Source organism: Ostrinia furnacalis, unplaced genomic scaffold (assembly GCF_004193835.3).
Source record: "Ostrinia furnacalis isolate ACB-3 unplaced genomic scaffold, ASM419383v2 OfSCF7452, whole genome shotgun sequence".
NCBI lineage: Eukaryota > Metazoa > Arthropoda > Insecta > Lepidoptera > Crambidae > Ostrinia > Ostrinia furnacalis.
This window is the reverse complement of record NW_021137691.1, coordinates 149,014-167,448: the sequence shown is the minus strand read 5'-3', so window position 1 is coordinate 167,448 and position 18,435 is coordinate 149,014. Positions and strand designations below refer to the sequence as shown.

The following is an 18,435-nucleotide window of genomic DNA, read 5'->3' as shown; positions in this document are numbered from 1 at the left end:
AAAGTGTACAATTTTGTCAATCGTTAATAGCAAGGTCACTGCATGTTTAAATTAATGACTAAACTATAATATTTGAATAATAGATATTGAATAATGTTTGTTATTTGACTAACAAAATGTTCACACTATTATGTTGAAAATGTGGCAAATACGGAACTGTACAGATCTTCTCCATTGTACCACTTTTTCGATCCACGGAAATTAAAATTAGGGCGCCTTAGTTAAAATTAGATAGTAACAAATATGTGGGTAGGTATAGCTACTATTACTTATTCTGTGCCGATAGTTAAAATATAACGCGAGTGATATCAACAGTTTTATTTATAGTCTATTGAAGTTACATAAAAGCTTTTAGCACATCAAATGGCCATGCTGTTTGACCACAGCTGAGGTTGAACCACGTTGCACCCCCTGAACTTTGGTCGGAAAAGAGGACAGTGACGTCACGACGTTTACTTGCAGCGTATCGATAGCCTCGGCGCATGCGTAACCCCCGCGTCTGTGTGCGTGCGTGTCTGGCGGAGCACGCGGCCCCTGCGTGCCCTACCGCCGTCTCTTTCTCATCTCATATCGTCATCCTCCTCCTGTACGCGACTCGCGCTTGGCTCGGGGAGCCCCGCTGATTCAAGTTTAAAATACCTCCATAGCTGCACTAACCCTCAGTTGTGCTCCGACTGCGGTACAGTACACGTCTGAAAACCGTGACACGTCGCTGTAAACATTGTGATTTTTGTATTGTAGATTTTGTGGAAGCAATTGACAACCTGATTTTCCTGTGTCCGCCACAGCTGTCTTGAATAAATTATTTGACATTTTGGTAAGTTGACTAAAATGCATGAAATGAATTTTATTCATTGGGTTTTCCTTAACGGTAAAATTTACAGTTGCTGTTATCAGTATGAATTTATTTGATGCTGTAGCCGTTAGTATTAAGTTTAACAGTATTCCATATGGACACCCTATATTATAAGAAAACGCTGAATCGATTTCAGTAGTTGATTAAAAGCGAAAGAAATTGAAAAGTTGTTAAGAATCGATGTGCAATGAATAGTAGAATGTTATAGAAATTTCTGGTTATTCAGCTAACGGGGCGAGCGCAGCAAATGGCCGACTGCACGGACTAGCCGCTTTCTCCCTCGAGCTGGGTTGGGCGACTTTGTCGATCACTTTCGTTTCTTCTAATCACCTAATTTGTTAGGAATCTATTTCCAAACATCGATAACAACGAGCGATTGCGGATCATTAGTACAACAATATCACGTGCGGTTGAATTTGGATTACCGATTTATTATATAAATAGTAATATTCATAATCGTTTTTATGCCTGGATGCACACATAACTTACGACTAATTTCAGTATTAGTAATTTACCGTACGTCATAAGTTCTACAGACGTTATTAGTGTTAATAACTTCAACAAAGTTTTTAAAACTTTGTCCCAAGTCTCAGATTCGATGTTCCAGTTTCGAGCGTTACAACATTCACTGCTTTATCTTTTAAAGCTTCCGCAATACTTTTTGTATAGAATTAGATTTGACACAGATCATAAATGGTCCCAAAAGAAATCTGCAAAAGGGCAGGTCTCTCGGGATATGCAAAAAAATTGGTCTTTAAAATTTCCTTGAAATATTGCAGTAACATAAAAACATAAAACATTCATGAGAAATACATATAATGAAATTCCTCTACAATTTCTTAATTCAAGAACTCATAAAAAATCCGAAATTCAACTTGTACCTACGAGCACATGTGGGAACTAAAACAGGTATCTGCCTAGATGCCCAAAAAGGTATTTTGTATTTTACCTGCTGCATTGAAAGCGCATAAGGACAAGTTTTTGTTGCCTTTCTGCTTGCCTTTGTCCTTTACCTTGGCTATCAATAACAGTGACAGAACCCTTTTGTTGAGTTTCGAAAATTCTGGACTAGAGAAATTCTGGAATACTGCTATATCACCAGTATTGAAAATATTGTAACAAAATTACTCTAGTAATTTCTTCCAGACGACAGATTTAAAAAATACCAAATAGAATCAACACTGAGCTCACTTGAACTGTATGTGTAATAGTAGTTTAATCCAGATACCTCGTGGGAAGTACCTGGATGCAAGCGGCGCAGGACCGGTCTTTGTGGAAATCCTTGGGGGAGGCCTTTGTCCAGCAGTGGACGTCTTTCGGCTGAAACGAACGAACGAACCTAAACAAAAAATATAAAATGAAATGGTCACGGAAAATTCCATTGACTGAACTTAAAGGAACATTTTCAGCTGTCCCGTTTGACGTCACGTCTCCGACTAGGTATTGACTCAGCTGACTTCCGAGGTTAACGATCGAGAGCTAGGAACTTTTTATCCTTTATTCGCATAATATCAGATTCTCAAAATATCAGATTCTTAAAATATTAGATTATCAAAATAGCAGAATCTTTTATTGTTAACCAAATCAATGAATAATTGACCTTATTTATATCAAATCGGAAATCGCATTTCAATCACATTTTATGCGCTATTTAAAGACAGGGCACTAGATCAATAACCTGTCGGCACACTTTGTACAGTCGACATCATAATGAGACTACAATTTTGTTGCAAAATCGACGTTAATACAATCAAAACTTGATTTGGTGTCGTCAGTACTTGCAAATTTTCCAAAGTGAGCTTATGATGCAAAAAGAGAGACTTACATTTTTCTTTCCATTGTCAAACAGACTGAAAAACCAACTTCTCTACCAAGATGCTCGCTAGCCCAGCTATGGAACTGCAGACTGAGGAGACCCCATTGGCTCTGCAACGCCTGTGGAACCTGACCCGCGCTCGCTTGGCTGGAACCTCCACTGCATTGGATGAGGAACCAGCCCTGGTGGAATCTTTGCCGTTTGCTCAGGTGAGTGGTCAGAAAGCTCTGGTATATTGATGAAATCTTCGTACCGGTCAGCCATGACATTTACCTTTGCTATAGGCAGTTGTAGCGGATTAGCCGAAACGACACGAAAATTAAGAAATTAACATGATAAAAATTCGTAGCTATTGCACCTACTGATTGGATTAAGCAGAAGATATTTTCCAAATTTCCAAATGACGTAATTTCTTCGTTTTCTTTTCATCCAGTAGCTAGAAAATTCAATGCGGCATGAAATTAGTTTTTTTGCCCGAAAAGATCTTTTAGAAAGCCATTATATTTTACACTAGAGCAACTTACAGCTAGTCATTGTAATTAATAACAAAATAGCACCAATTATAAGATTCCACTTTTCTTCTAAGCACATAACCATCTTATAAATTTTATTAGATACGAATTTGAAACAGAAATATCTAAGTGCAATAGGCTAGTATCTGTAACTTATTGGTAGTAACCATCATATGATGAATTCGTAATACATGTATGTATATTATTATAATTTATATTTTTGATATTGTTCATTTGCGTAGTTCTGAGTAGTAACAAATAAGATTACACAGTTAGAGATAACTCAAACCTTTTATAATAGATGCCCTTCAACGACAAGAACCTTCAACGAATTTAAAATTTATGATCAGGAAGTAAGACCTACTGCCGCGTTATTTATTTAACAATATTTAAGATTTCTTAAGTCGTCTGTAGATACTTTATCACAAGATCTTTTTTCTGGGCTACGAGAGTGAGTAGAAAAATTTACTAGAACGAAAAAAGTGTCATGGTCTGGAAAGACACAGAGTTACAATAAATGTAGGGTTAAGAATTTATCTTTAGGTGTTACCTAAGGACACGGGTTTCATTTAACTAATATACATTGTTTGATAGACCATTTTCATGGAATGGATAACGATTTCTAAGATTTCGAGCACAGCTAGTAATCAATATTATTGATCGTTTGACTGAAACGAGTCAAGGTTCTGTCTGCCTAGTGTCCTACTTTCTTATCAAAATATTTATTATTGCACACATCCTTATGACTGACTCTTGTGATGATTATTGGTTGCTTAATGTATCGTCTTCAATAATATTATAAAGACCTTTGTACGCGGTAATCACTGCTACCGTAATTATTCCAATGTCAACCTATTTACTACGATTTATTTTAATACACTTATATTAAGACTAGCTTTCCGCCCGCGGCTTCGCGCGCGTGGACTACATTATCTACATATTTTACGGAACTCTATTTTTGAACAAAATAAAATTTAGCCTATGTTACTCGTGGATAATGTAGCTTTCGAATGGTAAAAGATTTTTTAAAACGGTCCAGTAGTTTTTGAGCCTATTCATTACAACCAAACAAACCAACAAACAAAGTTTTCCTCTTTATAATATTATAATATACTCGTATTATAGTGTAGATAAAACGTTATTTATAAGAATTTGATTGAATAACGAAAACTCAACTCTTATCACATACATAACGTAGGTGTAAATAAAATGGAGAAATGAATTATTTATAGCACAAGGTCACAGAAACTAGACTCTTTTTCTAAGTTTATATTTTTGTAAAAGATGAACCAGTGCATGTCCACTTGAAGTTAAGGAAATTAATCATGGTTATTCTAATTATAACGTTTATCGCATCGTCTAAAATTTTTTTTTCAGGAACCCGAAGGAACACCAAAGCCTTTTATCCCAGTTCCCAGCGACTATGAAAGCGATGGTGAGGAGGCATTCCCTGAGCTGGAAATACCTGTAAGTAACAATCGATAAATTGTAGCAATTAATTTCTTAGCGGTCAGTGGAATTGTTGGCTAATTAGTGAAATTGTTTTGGCTTTCAACGATAACTCGCGGATGTTTACCGAGTCCACGGCAAATGTGTCACTCGATACGACACACCCCCGATATCGATGTTGCGTTATTAATGAATGTCAGCGTCATGACCCCCGCTGACAAACATATTACGAACAATACACTCAAACAAGGCTTGATAACGCTAAGTAGAATAGCAATATAGTTCTATAAGTAGAAACAGTAGATATTAGCATTGCTTCCTTTGATTGAGCACTTGTTCTGCTTCATTTGACCGCCCATTCAGAGAGTAAGGTCAACAACATTGCAGATCTTATACGGGCTCGCTGTTTGTCTATTTTTTGGGGATTTTAACCTGAATAACCTTTATGGAGGTTAACAATATGCACAAAAAATAATTGCTCAGGTCAAACAAAAATAAATTTGTTTAACTTTGTTTGCCTTAATGATCAACATTTCGGTGATTTCACTATCGAAATTATTCACATGCTCCGAAAAATCTGGCAAACGTCTAGAGTTGTAACGAATTTTACGAATTCCTAAATCACGTGTAAGTACTCCCGGGGGCTTGGCCTGGTCTGATTTTAGTTGTACGTAGGCGATTGCTTTCGTAAATCTGCCTCCCGTAAAGAATCTGAATAGGTACTGAAAATAGGATGAAGAAATACGTATAAATAGCACACAATCCATCTCCCGGGCGGACTTTGCCCCGCCCCAACTAGTCAACAAATCAAGAGCAATTTGCGAATCACAGTAAATAGGTATCTTGCCTGGATTGACGCAACTCCTGTAATAGATTTGTTTACTGGACTGCAATTTAAGAAAGCATCCTTCAATTGGTCAGTTAAAAGTAATTGGTTGGCGTCGCGTCTCGAGCGTTGCCTTTCTTTTTTTATTCACACTAAAACTTTGTTGCCGAGGACATAGTGAACTGTTACTTCAGTCGTATCACTGAGGCGACTATCCTTCCGTCCTTTCTCTAGATGCAGTTATATCCTAAAGTTATATCCTACTATATTACAGACATAATACACTCAGCGGCACGGAATTTGGCCCAAGCCTAAACAACCAGATATGAGGCCAAATAGGTGTTGTATACCTAAGTTTCGTGTGACATGTTAACAGAACATTTGTTTTTGTTAATTTAAGACGCTAGATTAATAAAAAAATGCGTCTGTTTAACTTTTTTGACTCTAGAAACGCATTTCGTTGTTGGAGCGTAAAGAGTACGGGTAAGTTTAAATTCGATATTAAATGTTGTAAGGGTTTGGCGTTTTGTTTTTTGTTTTTAAATTAATCTTAGGGTTATTCTCGTTTCCATAATTTGAGAATAATGTCCATTATTTCAGCTCAAGTTGCTCAAATAGTGCTGCTTAGAAGTCCAGGGCGTATACAGCGGGAGATGGCTGAAACTTTCAATTTATGGCGTACAAACTTAAGATACACTTTAAAAAGGCATGACCATACCGCCTTTTACACAAGAAGACCAAAAAGTGGGGAATGAAGGTGTAAATCAGCGCGCGATGACCCGATTATCGTGCTTGCAATATCAAGAAATCGGGTTCTCACTACGTTTGAGATACGCCAGCGTTTACAAACAACAAGCCTAGTGAATGTCAGTGAGTACACAATAAGAAGAAGGATGGAGGATCATAACCTGCATACTCGAAGACCAGCTCGAGGACCAGAACTTCTCCGATACCTTCGCGAAGTGCGACTTACGTTTTCTTGAGAACATGCAAATTGTACGTTAGACTAATAGAGTAAACTCTTTATGAAAACTGTCTGTTTGCGTAGTAACTCTTCTCCGCACCTTCTCTATACACTTCCACGGTCGTCTGGAGCTCTTAAGGTGACTCTGCAATCAGCGATCCATAGAACTTTACTCCATTAGCCTTGCGCCCAATTTGCATGCTCTCTAGAAAACGTAAGTCGCACTTCGCGGAGGTATCGGAGAAGTTCTGGTCCTCGAGCTGGTCTTCGAGTATGCAGGTTATGATCCTCCATCCTTCTTCTTATTGTGTGCTCACTAACATTCACTGGGCTTGCTGTTTGTAAACGCTGGCGTATCTCAAACGTAGTGAGAACCCGATTTCTTGATATTGCAAGCACGATTATCGGGTCATCGCGAGCTGATTTACTCCTTAATTCCCCACTTCTTGGTCTTCTTGTGTAAAAGGCGATCTGGTCATGCCTTTTTAACGTGTATCTTAAATTTGTACGCTATAAATTCAAAGTTTCAGCCATCTCCCGCTGCATACACCCTTGACTTCTAAGCAACACTATTTGAGCAACTTGAGCTGAAGTAATGGACATTATTCTCAAATTATGGAAACGAGAATAACCCTAAGATTAATTTAAAAACAAAAAACAAAACGCCAAACCCTTACAACATTTAATATCGAATTTAAACTTACCCGTACTCTTTACGCTCCAACAACGAAATGCGTTTCTAGAGTAAAAAAAGTTAAACAGACGCATTTTTTTATTAATCTAGCCTCTTAAATTAACAAAAACAAATGTTCTGTTAACATGTCACACGAAACTTAGGTATACAACACCTATTTGGCCTCATATCTGGTTGTTTAGGCTTGGGCCAAATTCCGTGCCGCTGAGTGTATTATTTAGTGATCTTAGCGACATTAGAGCTTTCATAACACGTAAAAATGTTCGTCATTTGTTATGACATAACTTTAACGATGTAAAGTATTCTACTTGGCAAGAGAAGGGACAACAGTCATGACGTGGACTTATACTTTTGCCAAGTAGGTGTTTCAAACTTCCCTTATTCTATTCAGCAGCGGCTCGCCGCCTGGTCATTGTACTTATTTAAATATAATCATTATCGGAAATTAAAAATGATTTCCGATGTTTGTGAATTTGATGACTGCGAAGAGTGTGATGGCCACTGCTTAGAAATTGTCGAAGTAGGGATTACTAGTTATTCTTTTATAGTTTTTTTGGCAGAATAGTTCAAGGAAGTGTACTTTCAGGAACAACCGGAGGTGCCAGCAAAGGGTTACTGGACCCAAAGTGGACGTGACAAAGAGGTTTTGTTGGACGCAAGTTTGCTTGGAGATGTGCCCGCTGTATACCGAGTGCCGCAACCGGCGCCATACCAGATGCCAGTCATAGGGGTGTACATCGACCCTCGAGTCAGAACTGGCTTCAGATACAAAGTTAGACCGATGCAGGTGAGAAGAGTAATTTGTTTAAACCTATAAGCTGTCGTAACACCGTCTCACACGCAGGGCTGTGGGGAATCGTCGCAATATTATTTTGCCTATCGAAAGAAGTGTTGATGATTGCAATCTGAAATAATAATAAATGCAATCTTCCACATTTCGATCAAATTATTTCTTGAGTAAAAACCAATAATTCAGCGACTATTCTCCACAATTAAATTGAATGTCGCTTAGTCATCGAAGAAAATATAAACTCTATCACAATTTCGCTTTTGTACCTATCATCAATGTGAAGCTTCCATTGGAACCCAAAGAAAAACTACGAAGATCCATATAAAAAATCGGGCAAAATTTTTCTACTGAACTGCAAACAAACGGCTATTGAAAATACAAAATATTAATTATGAAATGAGATTGGACATTAGAGCATCCTTTGAAAATTTGATGAAATTACTTACCTACCTACAGTAATTTTAGGAGTAATTTTATTTCTTATTGCAATAAATTTTGAGTTTTGAAATTCCAAGAATAATAGTTTGAAATTTTCCCACTTATTTTAAAAAAATAAATGAAAATAAGTCGATTGTGGTTGCTTTCAGGATATTTTTGCAAGGTATAATTTTCAGAACCAAATGGATGGTGAGTGCTTCACATCTTGCAAATATGTTCATGAACTAAGCGAATATTCTTGAAACACTAATCAAATTTTGATATTTTTATGGACTAACAAATCAATCGAAATATCTAGTTTGGAAAACAGAAAAAAAGAATCTTCGCCGAGTTTCTTAACGTGCAGCTACAATCGATAAGTCTGTGCATGTTAATATTATTTTAACAATAATATTATGACATGTTAATTTACCGCGTGAGGTTGTCATGTTTTTACGTTTTATTACCTACTATTTTAATGGATAATTCTGGTATCTTTCACTGTCGTAATTTTTGTATATAAACACTTTTTTGTAACCGTTTAAATTGATCAATTGGCAGCCTTACGTTTAGGTAATTTTGTTCCAATCTCCACTTCTAACAAAGAATCAAAAGTCCAAGCTCACTTCTTATGAAATTCCTAGCCGGTTTCAGCAGTTCAGGTCAATTGGTCAGAATAGTTAGTCGCGTTAGTTCAGTGAGTAGCGGTGTCCGTTGCTGAAATTTACAGATATAAAATATCACCAACGACCAACACTGTTCACACTGTGTTCGTATTGGCTCTATGCACTTGTCGTGTAGGCGATGGTATGTGGATCGTCCAGTTTTTCAGAACCTCGCCCAGAGCGGCGTTGATACAAACCACGAGAAAGCTTGCAGACACGAGGTCGAATCTGACATACTGGCTGGCAGCATGTTATGTCTCAAATAGGTAAACCATAAGTATCATTCACTAGGGCGTTCCGCCAATCATATTATATGTTCTGTACAAATCAAATCATTGTGAGCATGTAATGATTGTTTTCGAAATCATCATTCATAATTTCAATGGGAACCAAAACATTATCTACATTTAAAATTAATTCCTACTAATATTACAATTTTGAATAAATGATTGGAAAAATGATCATCACATCGGTCACAATTCACAATTTTCAAACAATATAAAAAAATAAGAGAAAAGAAAATTTAAAATAATAAAAATATATAAGTTAATAATTAAAAAAAGATTTGGATATGACAATAATGAATGAAACAGAAATTAATGTAAGATATTACTTGTACATGAATGAAAAATAAAATTATAATACATACAGTTTGGATATTGAGGAAAAATATTTTGAAGTTGGGAGCAGAGGTCTTTATTAGTTCTTTATGATTTCAGGCTCTGGATGCACCCCCACTATCCGTGAAACCAAGATACTTGTTTGGAGGGAAGGCCCTCACACTGCAATCCATTGGCCGTGGTTTTGCCAGACGCCTCACATTTGAACCTCTCAATTCTACACTGAATGACAATGACAACTATTTCTGGACTGACTCCAGGCCAGAAGGGTTTGTGTTTGAGATTGAGGCTGTATCCATTGGCGACAAATTCACCATCTATGATGCCAACCACGAACCTCAAGGCACCCTGGAGGTGGTCCAACAGCAGGTAAATAAATCAACAATCTTTATCACATCTACGCTATCTTACATAGATTGCATAAAACCTGATATTAATGAAAAAATCTTATTTTGTTTGCAGAAGAATCAAGTCGAACTTGACCAGAAGATATTTGACGACGGATCAATTGAGAAGAAAGTTAAAATCAACACACTTTGCAAAGTAGAGTGGTACGAAAATGATGGGGCAACAAAATTGGTTCCTGTTACTGGCGTGGCTCTATTGAAGAAGGGCCGTGGAAAAGCCAGTGTTACCAGAGTAACCAACGTTGCCATTGGCATCAAGCAGCTCAAGAAGGGCTACGAACTCAAGCCTGGCATTGAATCTTCCTCCAGGAGAATCTCCGTAAATGGTGGTGATATCAAAGACATTCCATGCCAATATTGTGTGGTGGGACTTGAGAGATACGAACTCCCCGTTATTGGTAAATATTTTCATTCAACTATATTGTGATCAATCTTCTTTTAAGTTTAAGACAATAAATATAATCCTTGTTATTATTTCAGGCACTTTTGTGGATCCTCGCATCATTCCTGGTTTCTACTACCGCGTGCGTCCCGCCGGCAGCAGACGCCATCTCTTTGAAGGACGCAGTCTCCTGCTTCAGTCCGTCGGCATGGGCTACGGAAAGCGCATCACGTTCAAGCCCGACACGTTGAACGCCCCAGAAAACTATTTCTGGTCCGACTCCCATCCAGAGGGCATTGGCATGGAGACCCGCGCCATCCATCCCGGCATGAAATTCACAGTTTCTGGAAATGGGGTAAGCACAAATAAATAGTCTCATAACTTTCACGTTCTACAATATTTGTTTTATTCACAACATTACCTAGTTTTTGTCAGGATGACACATGTCTGATAATATTTTGCTAAAAAAACCACAACTGGCGCCGCTGCGTATTGTTATTCCATAATGATTTTTGGCAACGCAACAATTTCTAATTGCATTTCTCGTTGGCAGTTGGCCAGGTTAAATCGGTAACAGCCTTGGCAGTTCATTTGGAATCTCGTGCGCGTATTTATATTAAATGAGTTGTTTATTTTCTTTACAGGGTCTTTTGGGTGAGGCGTGTGTCTTCAGAGCCGATTTGCCGCAAGTGGAAGAGAAGACTGAATATGTGGACGTGCCGGGGAAGCGTGGAAAGGCAGTCCAGAAATATGTCCACGTTGACGTCACATGCCACGTTAAGCTCGCTACAACTGGAGGAGGCTCGGTAGACTCTGAGGTGCACTTGATGAAGGTGTCTGGTGTGGCGCTCCTGCGCAAAGAGCCTGGTCAATCTACCGCCAAACTTGTGAAGGTGTACAACGTTGGGTTAGACTCCCAACTGAACCTGCTGTTCGCGCACTCACAGACCGAGCTCACGTTCCACCCTCTGCCCTAAATACCTTCCGAGCCTCGAATGGTGCTGCAGCACTGTGGCGATGAATGCTCACAATAAGTGTTGTAGTGCCAAAAAAACCTACCTGGCGCGACAGTGGCTCCGTCAAATGCTAACCGAATTGGTCACGAGTTTGCAACCGATGGAAGGTCAATTAATGCGCATATTGCAGCTGGCGAATCGGTTGTAGACTTGTTTCGGCTGCATACTGAGTTGTTTGCGAGCTGTCACATCAAAGCTCAGGAATATTCCAACACGCTATCATCACCGTTGAAGGCTACTGTAGATGAACAGTAGCGACTCCAAACGTAGAGCTACCTAATAAAGTGGTAGAAACCCATCTTCTTTACTTTTGCCTACATAGTTTACGTCCTTTTAAATTGTAATAATTTGTCAGTATTCCCGTTAACTATTTTCGTTGTAATTCTTATAATGTATCATGTTAGTCTATTGGAGAGAAAGTAAAAAAGACTAGAAGTAGACACCCTGTATTTTGATTTAAATTAATCCAGAAAGCAAAGTTTTTGTAATTCAATTCCAATTGTTTTCTGATAATAAATAAAAAAATATTTGTTGATTAATTAATGTTTCCTACATTGTCTCGAATATTGTGTATTAAGTTCTTTTAAATTAAATGATTATATATTTTATTTTGTCGTTTATTTTATAACCTATTATATTTTGAGAAAAAATAGGTATCTAAATTAAAATAACACAAAGACAAATAAAAGATGCTGCTAAATTGGGGTTCATGAAGCTCTAATAAATAATTCGAAGACACAACTCCTTTAAAAATACCATTTAACCCTGAACATGCTGTATGAAATGTTACTGAAAAATTCCACGTAGGTCTTTATTTGTGAATAATAAAATACGGCGTATAAAAGACGAACTTAATGCCATATGGCATCTCTCTGCCAGCCACCCAGTTTTTACCCATTATTGCTTTGACACAATAAAATAATTTCAAAAAAAGTGTAAAAAGAAGGAAATGAAATTGGATTATTGATTATTATGTATGATTATAATCATAGGCAGGCATGTATCAGATGGTCTATTTTATAAGGCTATATTATTTTATCTTTGCGCCATCTTAAGAAAACTCCCCTATTTACTTCCTAACCAAATGAAAAACTATACAAAGTAAACATTTACATCTAGATGTCGCTACTGGATTAAAAAAAAACAGTTTCGAAGGACCAGAAATGTTTAAGGATCTATAACTGTAGGTGGCAGCACTGAGCAGTACGTAGTTCACCACAGCGTAGTTAGATGTCGGTAGTTCGTAAATAGCTTTTATGAGTTCAGTGCCTCTCTAGCCGGGCTAGTGAGACTGTACCGAGTGAAGTTTAGCGGGAATACTCGACCGGCGAACGGCGACCACGCTGGGGGTCTATCGCACCCGCCGAGACAACTCTTTCTACGAAAATCGCGATGTGTAAATAAACTTGTAACAAGTGATACAGTGCGGCGACACGATTTAACAACCGAAATAACCGACGAACGTTTTACACGATGGCTCTAAAAGTTGTGTGCGGTGGTGTTTTATTTTTGTGCATTTTACATAGTGCCGCTAATTTCAATCTAGAGCCGAGGATTCCCGTCATAAAGTTCGGAGAGACCGGCTCTTACTTTGGATTTTCTGTTGCTGAACATCAGTCCGTGAACAGCACGCATGTCACTAGTTGGTGAGTATTTGTTTTGGATAATGAAACTAATCTTTGAGTAATAGGAGGGCAATGATGTCATATGCGAAGGTCGCCTCCCATATGTTTTGTATCGGGCCGTAGATCTAAGAACGTTGCGCTACAAGAATATTGTATTGAAGTGTGATATCACAATTATCAGAATGTGCGGCTCTTATCAGAAACAACGAAGCCATTGTGTTACTCGGCTGAATTTATTCGTTTGATACCGACTTGCTAAGTTAGTATTACAGTCGTGTACTAAGGAAAGTGAAGAGACATTATCATTATTTAAGAATTAGCAAGAAATTATTCAGTTATAAGATATTAACTTTTTCTCTACAATGATATCAAAATAATGCTACGTTGCACGTTTCAATACTTGAGAAACTTCTACACATTGTTGCGATTGTAAAATTTTGCTTAAATGGCCATAAATTCTCTACAGTTCGAGAGAGGTGATAAATCAACAAGTTTTTCTGTTAGGCACTTCACGTAACCGCACTTATGAAAGTGACAATGCTCTTACAACATTGTAAAGTTTAGACTGGACAATAGCACCGTCTGAGCCTCAGAGTTGAAGTGACGGACAAAAAACCTCCGGATGTAGAGTCTACCCTCTACCTGTGAAGTTTGACTACAAAGCTCTCGCGCACAACTTAAAATTACTCGGATGTTAATTAAACTTTTTGTTAACTTCAGAAAGTATTTCGCTTGTCGAGCGATTTAATGGTTAATTATATGATATTTTTACTTTATTTAATCAGATAAACGCACTTATACATTGAACACTTGTTACGATTTAAACAAAATTCATATTATTTTGCATTGTTACAAGAACAACTAGCTCTTTCATGTTCACGAAACGAGATCAGAATCTACATAATAAAACTCTAATACCTTAATAAAGTTTACTTTACCGATCGTGTAGAGTCGTAAAGTGGATTTTAATAACCTTGGCTCTGTTTTTATTTAGACTACAGGTAGATAGGTACTAAGCTTTACCTAAGCCTAGATTGTGAAACTCGCAACGTTAGGAATTAATCGTCTAGTACTTAGATTAGCATACTTTTCCTATAAATCATTCCGGTAATTTTGGTGTAGCGATATCAGTTCTATCTGTAGTTGTTTGCCTGCAATTATGGATCTAGCAATTGTAGAGACAAACGTTAGAACGTCTAGTTTCATTTATTTATTATTTGCGGTAAATAAATTCTGATTTTAATAGGATATCATTTTGGTATTCAATGCAGAATTCGTTAGCAATGTGACACCAATATTGGCGGCTCTGTGAATGAACTTTGCCAAAGTGCACAAAGCATATCCGTCAGCGGTATAACTGCTTGCAACTGAAATGCCAAGTGCAATCTAGTGCGGGATGTGTAATTTATCCCTAGTGTGGCGCCAAGAGCAGGGATGTAGTCTAGTTTTAAAAAAAAACGGAACGTCCTAGACTGGCTTGTCCTTGATAAGTCTTAGATTTTGATAGTTGTTGCAAATACGATACGATGCACTCTAGTGAAACAAATAGGTGTTATTTTTAGTCGACCTTATTTGTTTGCTATGGAGGTGATCCAACATAAATGGTTTTTATAATACCCATACCCATTTAACTATGTCGTCGAATGTGCTCTTTTGGTTACTAAACTGGAATCCGGAATGGGTTTTTAATCCCTTTTTTGCTCCCTTTTCAAGTTCATCACGGCCTGCGACCAGCAAGCGTGTCTAAACGTTAGTGCACCGCGCTGAGTGTGACCAATTCAAATAGATTGTTACAGAATGAACAGAACGTACTTGTTCACGTATTTTTCTTGTTGTGCTCTGGTATGCGTTGGTTAAAAGCGTCCAAGTTACTTACGGGAATATCATAGCTTTAAAAACAGAAAAAAGATACATATCGGTATTTTATACATTGCCATTCCTAATAATATCATCTAGACAAAAAAAAAGACGTAACATTTTTGAAAGTAAAAGTCTATAACGGGTTCGTCCCGTCTACGAATTCTTTCTCCAAGATGGTAACACTAGCTGTGTTCTGTTGTGACCTACTCGAACGGTCAGTGGTCGGTGTGGCCATGGACCTACGTAGGTGTGTAGTGTACTTAAATACAAGCGATTACATAGACGATTTATGTTTCGTCACAGCACAGCTGTTAAGTCTCTTCCAACCGCTTAAAATTGTGTTAAAATTTCGGTTTACACGCGTGGATCAGATTGTCATACGTAGCCCGAATGTCTCTCTTGGGACAGTAAAAATTAAAAATGCGGCGTAGTAGGCGATAACTGAAGAGTATAACGTTATAGAAGTCTGGATATAAGTTTTTAAACAAACGTAGATTATAATTAAAGACAAAGCGTTAAGTATTCATGGAAGAGGTAGACTTGCCCTATTCCACTAGTGGTAACAAGGGTGCAGTTCGTGACAAAAATAGTCCAATCCGATAACAGGGCTATTTACGGAAAGAAAAGAACGCGAGAGAAAGATTAATGTCAGCAGTTTACAAGAGCTGCTGAAAATAAGACATTAGTTATATGTATATCTGAAAATAGAGTCGGAGATTGATAAGCCACATATATTTAATTTTAGTGACTCACATTTTACTTCCAGATGAGTTATGCACGCATGCATTTGCATAAATTAATAATTTATAACTTAAACTTATGAATGAGTCACAGTTCTGCATTTCCTATGTTTGCGGTGACCTAGGTAACTAGAACATCGGCTATTATAGTAGATCGTTGGATTATATCCAAAGCTCCCCGCGGGTGGCTTACGATCCTCCATCCATTCTCTGGCTAAAATTTCAGATATTGCACTGATCTTTAACTTAGTCCTTTAAGATAAAGTGCACTTTCCAATAACGCATTTATTGATAAAGTATTGCCAACTGGTGCTATCCTCGAAGTGCTTGAACACAGCTCAAAACATTTCTAACTGCTCATTGCGTTTTGAAATTCTAATGAGTGTAATGACCTAAATACATTTGTCTAGACTCTAGAACATCGCTCTTCTATCAAATAACTCCAGGCTAACCTAGAATGTGAAATGCATTCGCAAACTAATTGCGCGAAGTCTATAATTTAAGGCCGGGTAACAGAGAAAATGGCGAAAATGAGGTTTTCATTTTTCATTTTTGAGGTACTAAACAGTAAAATATAAGGCTAAGATTTTTTTTGAGCATAGTTGAGGATATTTTCTAGGGCTATTAACGGATGGAAACACGATTTGATGAAGTTGACTCGATAGAATAAATTCCCAAAGTTACCTCTATTCGTTTTCTAATAATGGTTTTATTTTTAAAATAAGCGATTTGAGATTCTGAATCTTTTACTAAACTAAAGTTCAGAAATAACTTGAGGGCTTTTAACGGATGAAATTTTTACCTTTCGAATTCAAGACAGTGCAGTTTCCCATCAGTCTGCTTCGTAATGACTATAAACAAAGCTCAAAGTCAAACTCTAGGGACCTCTGCTTAAACTCCCATGAGTGCACAGAGGTACGCAGGTAACCGCGTGTGATGCTTATAGCAATTTTCGATAGATACAGAACCCCGTACATACGTCATACATATTATAGAAAGAAAACACCCAGACCAATACAAACAAATATGTTTCTGCAATTTTAGTATGATATTTTTATTTATTAATAAACAAAGAGACTAGGGCATGTAATATCGGAAGGTTTTCAATTCCGATATTGGATTCCGATATCAGGTCTCAATATCGGAATTCCGATATTAATATCGGAATTGAGTTCATGTGCTATAAAATTAATATTTGGTTATATTCGTAAGAATTCTGGATTGATGATCATAAGTGCCACTTGTGGTCTAAACTGAATAAATATTTTTGATTTTGATTGATTGATTGTTTACAATAAAATAATGATTTTAATCAAAATCTTTAATTTGGTACAAAACAGCTCTTCATAAAATTGAAGTATTTTAAAACCATTTTTACGTTATGGGTATCCATTGCATTTGGTTTTTTATGTGACAAGAGGCAAACGAGCAGACGGATCACCTCATAATGAATGGTTACTGATAATGAACCTATATGGACTAGCAAATAATTAGTGTTTTTGTAAAAGCACAGGTATCAAACAAACTTTTACTCCTTCATTATATTACCCTGTTTTGTTGGCGGAACGAATTTTAGAGTTATTCAAATCACGTGTTACAGAAATTCTAGAGAGTGGTAAAAAACTTGAATATGCTTGTAAAATTTAATGCTTTACGATTATCGATGTACAACTCACAAAACCACTAGCCAGCCATATGTCAGCCATAGGACGTCCACTGTTGAACACAGGCTCCGATGCTGATTTTCACAATGGCCGGTTGGTGGCGGCCTGCACCCAGCGCCTTCCTGCTACCTTTATAAGGTCGTCGGTCCACCTTGTGGTTATGAGTCCTACGCTGCGCTTTCCGGTACGTGGCCTCCACTTCAGAACCTTGCTGCCTCATCGTCCGTCTGTTTTGCGTACTAAGGCAGAACCGTTGGAAGACCTTATCACAATGCTCGAACTTAATCGAGTTTCCCAACAGGTAGTCCTTCGGAAGCTTATGTCGAATGTCCAATATCCATGTTGCTCCTTACCCAGTTTCGGTTAGGAGCTCGATTCTCGAGATTGTTGACAAGTAAGTATGTCTATCTCGGACAAACGATCAGCTAGGTAGTTAGATGCAATTTCGAGAAAGAGGTAAATCGTCGAATACGAAGACAAAAGTCTTCAATTAGTGTGTGTTACCAGACCAGTGATGACATAGGTACGGCTTGAAAACGTGGCCTTTGAATATAGGGCACAACGTGCTATGGAGAGGGATAAGCTTGGTGTTTCTTTACGAGATCTAATCAGAAATGAGGAGCTCCGTAAACTAACTAAGGTGGCTGACATAGCCCGACGGATTGGCAAGCTGAAGTGGCAATGGCAGGACACATAGTACGCGGAACTGACGGTCCATAGTCCAGTAAAATTAATGTTTGAAAGGGAGTTGAGATGTCATTCTTTGTTTACCAAGCACCTATGGCAAATGCTTAAATTGATTTAGAACAAGTTAAATTAACCATAAATAGTAAAGATATTAAAATATTTGCAGTGGAACAAAAAGTGATGGTGAGAGACATGAGGAAATCATTGGACTTTGCCTATCATGGTACTTTGGGCTTTGTGGCATTGTGGCGAGTTTAAACGCTTTGTTTAAAATCTCAATTAAAACTTTTATCTGATTCCGATATTACGATATTGGGTCGCTCAATATCGGAATTGAAATATCGGATCTCGCAGTCCGAGATTCCGATATTACGAGATTCCGAGATTCCGATATTCATGCCCTAAAAGAGACTGAACAAAATTGATGCGTACCTATACTGATTAA

General features: G+C 37.6%; 2 protein-coding genes across 3 annotated transcripts in view; both read left to right on the top strand.

Annotated features, from left to right (window-relative positions):
- Positions 1–643: 643 nt before the first annotated feature.
- Positions 644–11,919, top strand: LOC114364576 (uncharacterized). Its single transcript, XM_028320773.1, has 8 exons — positions 644–817; positions 2,706–2,881; positions 4,562–4,651; positions 7,704–7,904; positions 9,709–9,978; positions 10,072–10,414; positions 10,497–10,753; positions 11,043–11,919. The coding sequence occupies exons 2-8, from the start codon at positions 2,732–2,734 to the stop codon at positions 11,373–11,375; spliced, it is 1,644 nt and encodes a 547-aa protein (XP_028176574.1). The 5' UTR covers positions 644–817; positions 2,706–2,731; the 3' UTR covers positions 11,376–11,919.
- Positions 11,920–12,680: 761 nt separating this feature from the next.
- mew (multiple edematous wings) overlaps positions 12,681–18,435 on the top strand; it is a 96,169-nt gene continuing 90,414 nt past the window's right edge. Inside the window, exon 1 of one of the 2 annotated variants that reach the window (XM_028320787.1) lies at positions 12,681–13,060. In XM_028320787.1, the coding sequence (XP_028176588.1) occupies positions 12,888–13,060 (173 nt within the window). In that variant the 5' untranslated portion in view covers positions 12,681–12,887. The remainder of the gene's footprint in view (positions 13,061–18,435) is intronic. The other variant, XM_028320788.1, reaches the window with a different exon arrangement.

Excerpts from the sequence above, each read along its gene's own strand:
- LOC114364576 (XM_028320773.1), top strand. The coding sequence starts at position 2,732 with ATGCTCGCTAGCCCAGCTATGGAACTGCAGACTGAGGAGACCCCATTG. Across the intron at positions 2,882-4,561 it reads AATCTTTGCCGTTTGCTCAG|GAACCCGAAGGAACACCAAA; the intron begins GTGAGTGGTCAG and ends TTTTTTTTTCAG. Across the intron at positions 10,754-11,042 it reads TCACAGTTTCTGGAAATGGG|GGTCTTTTGGGTGAGGCGTG; the intron begins GTAAGCACAAAT and ends TTTTCTTTACAG.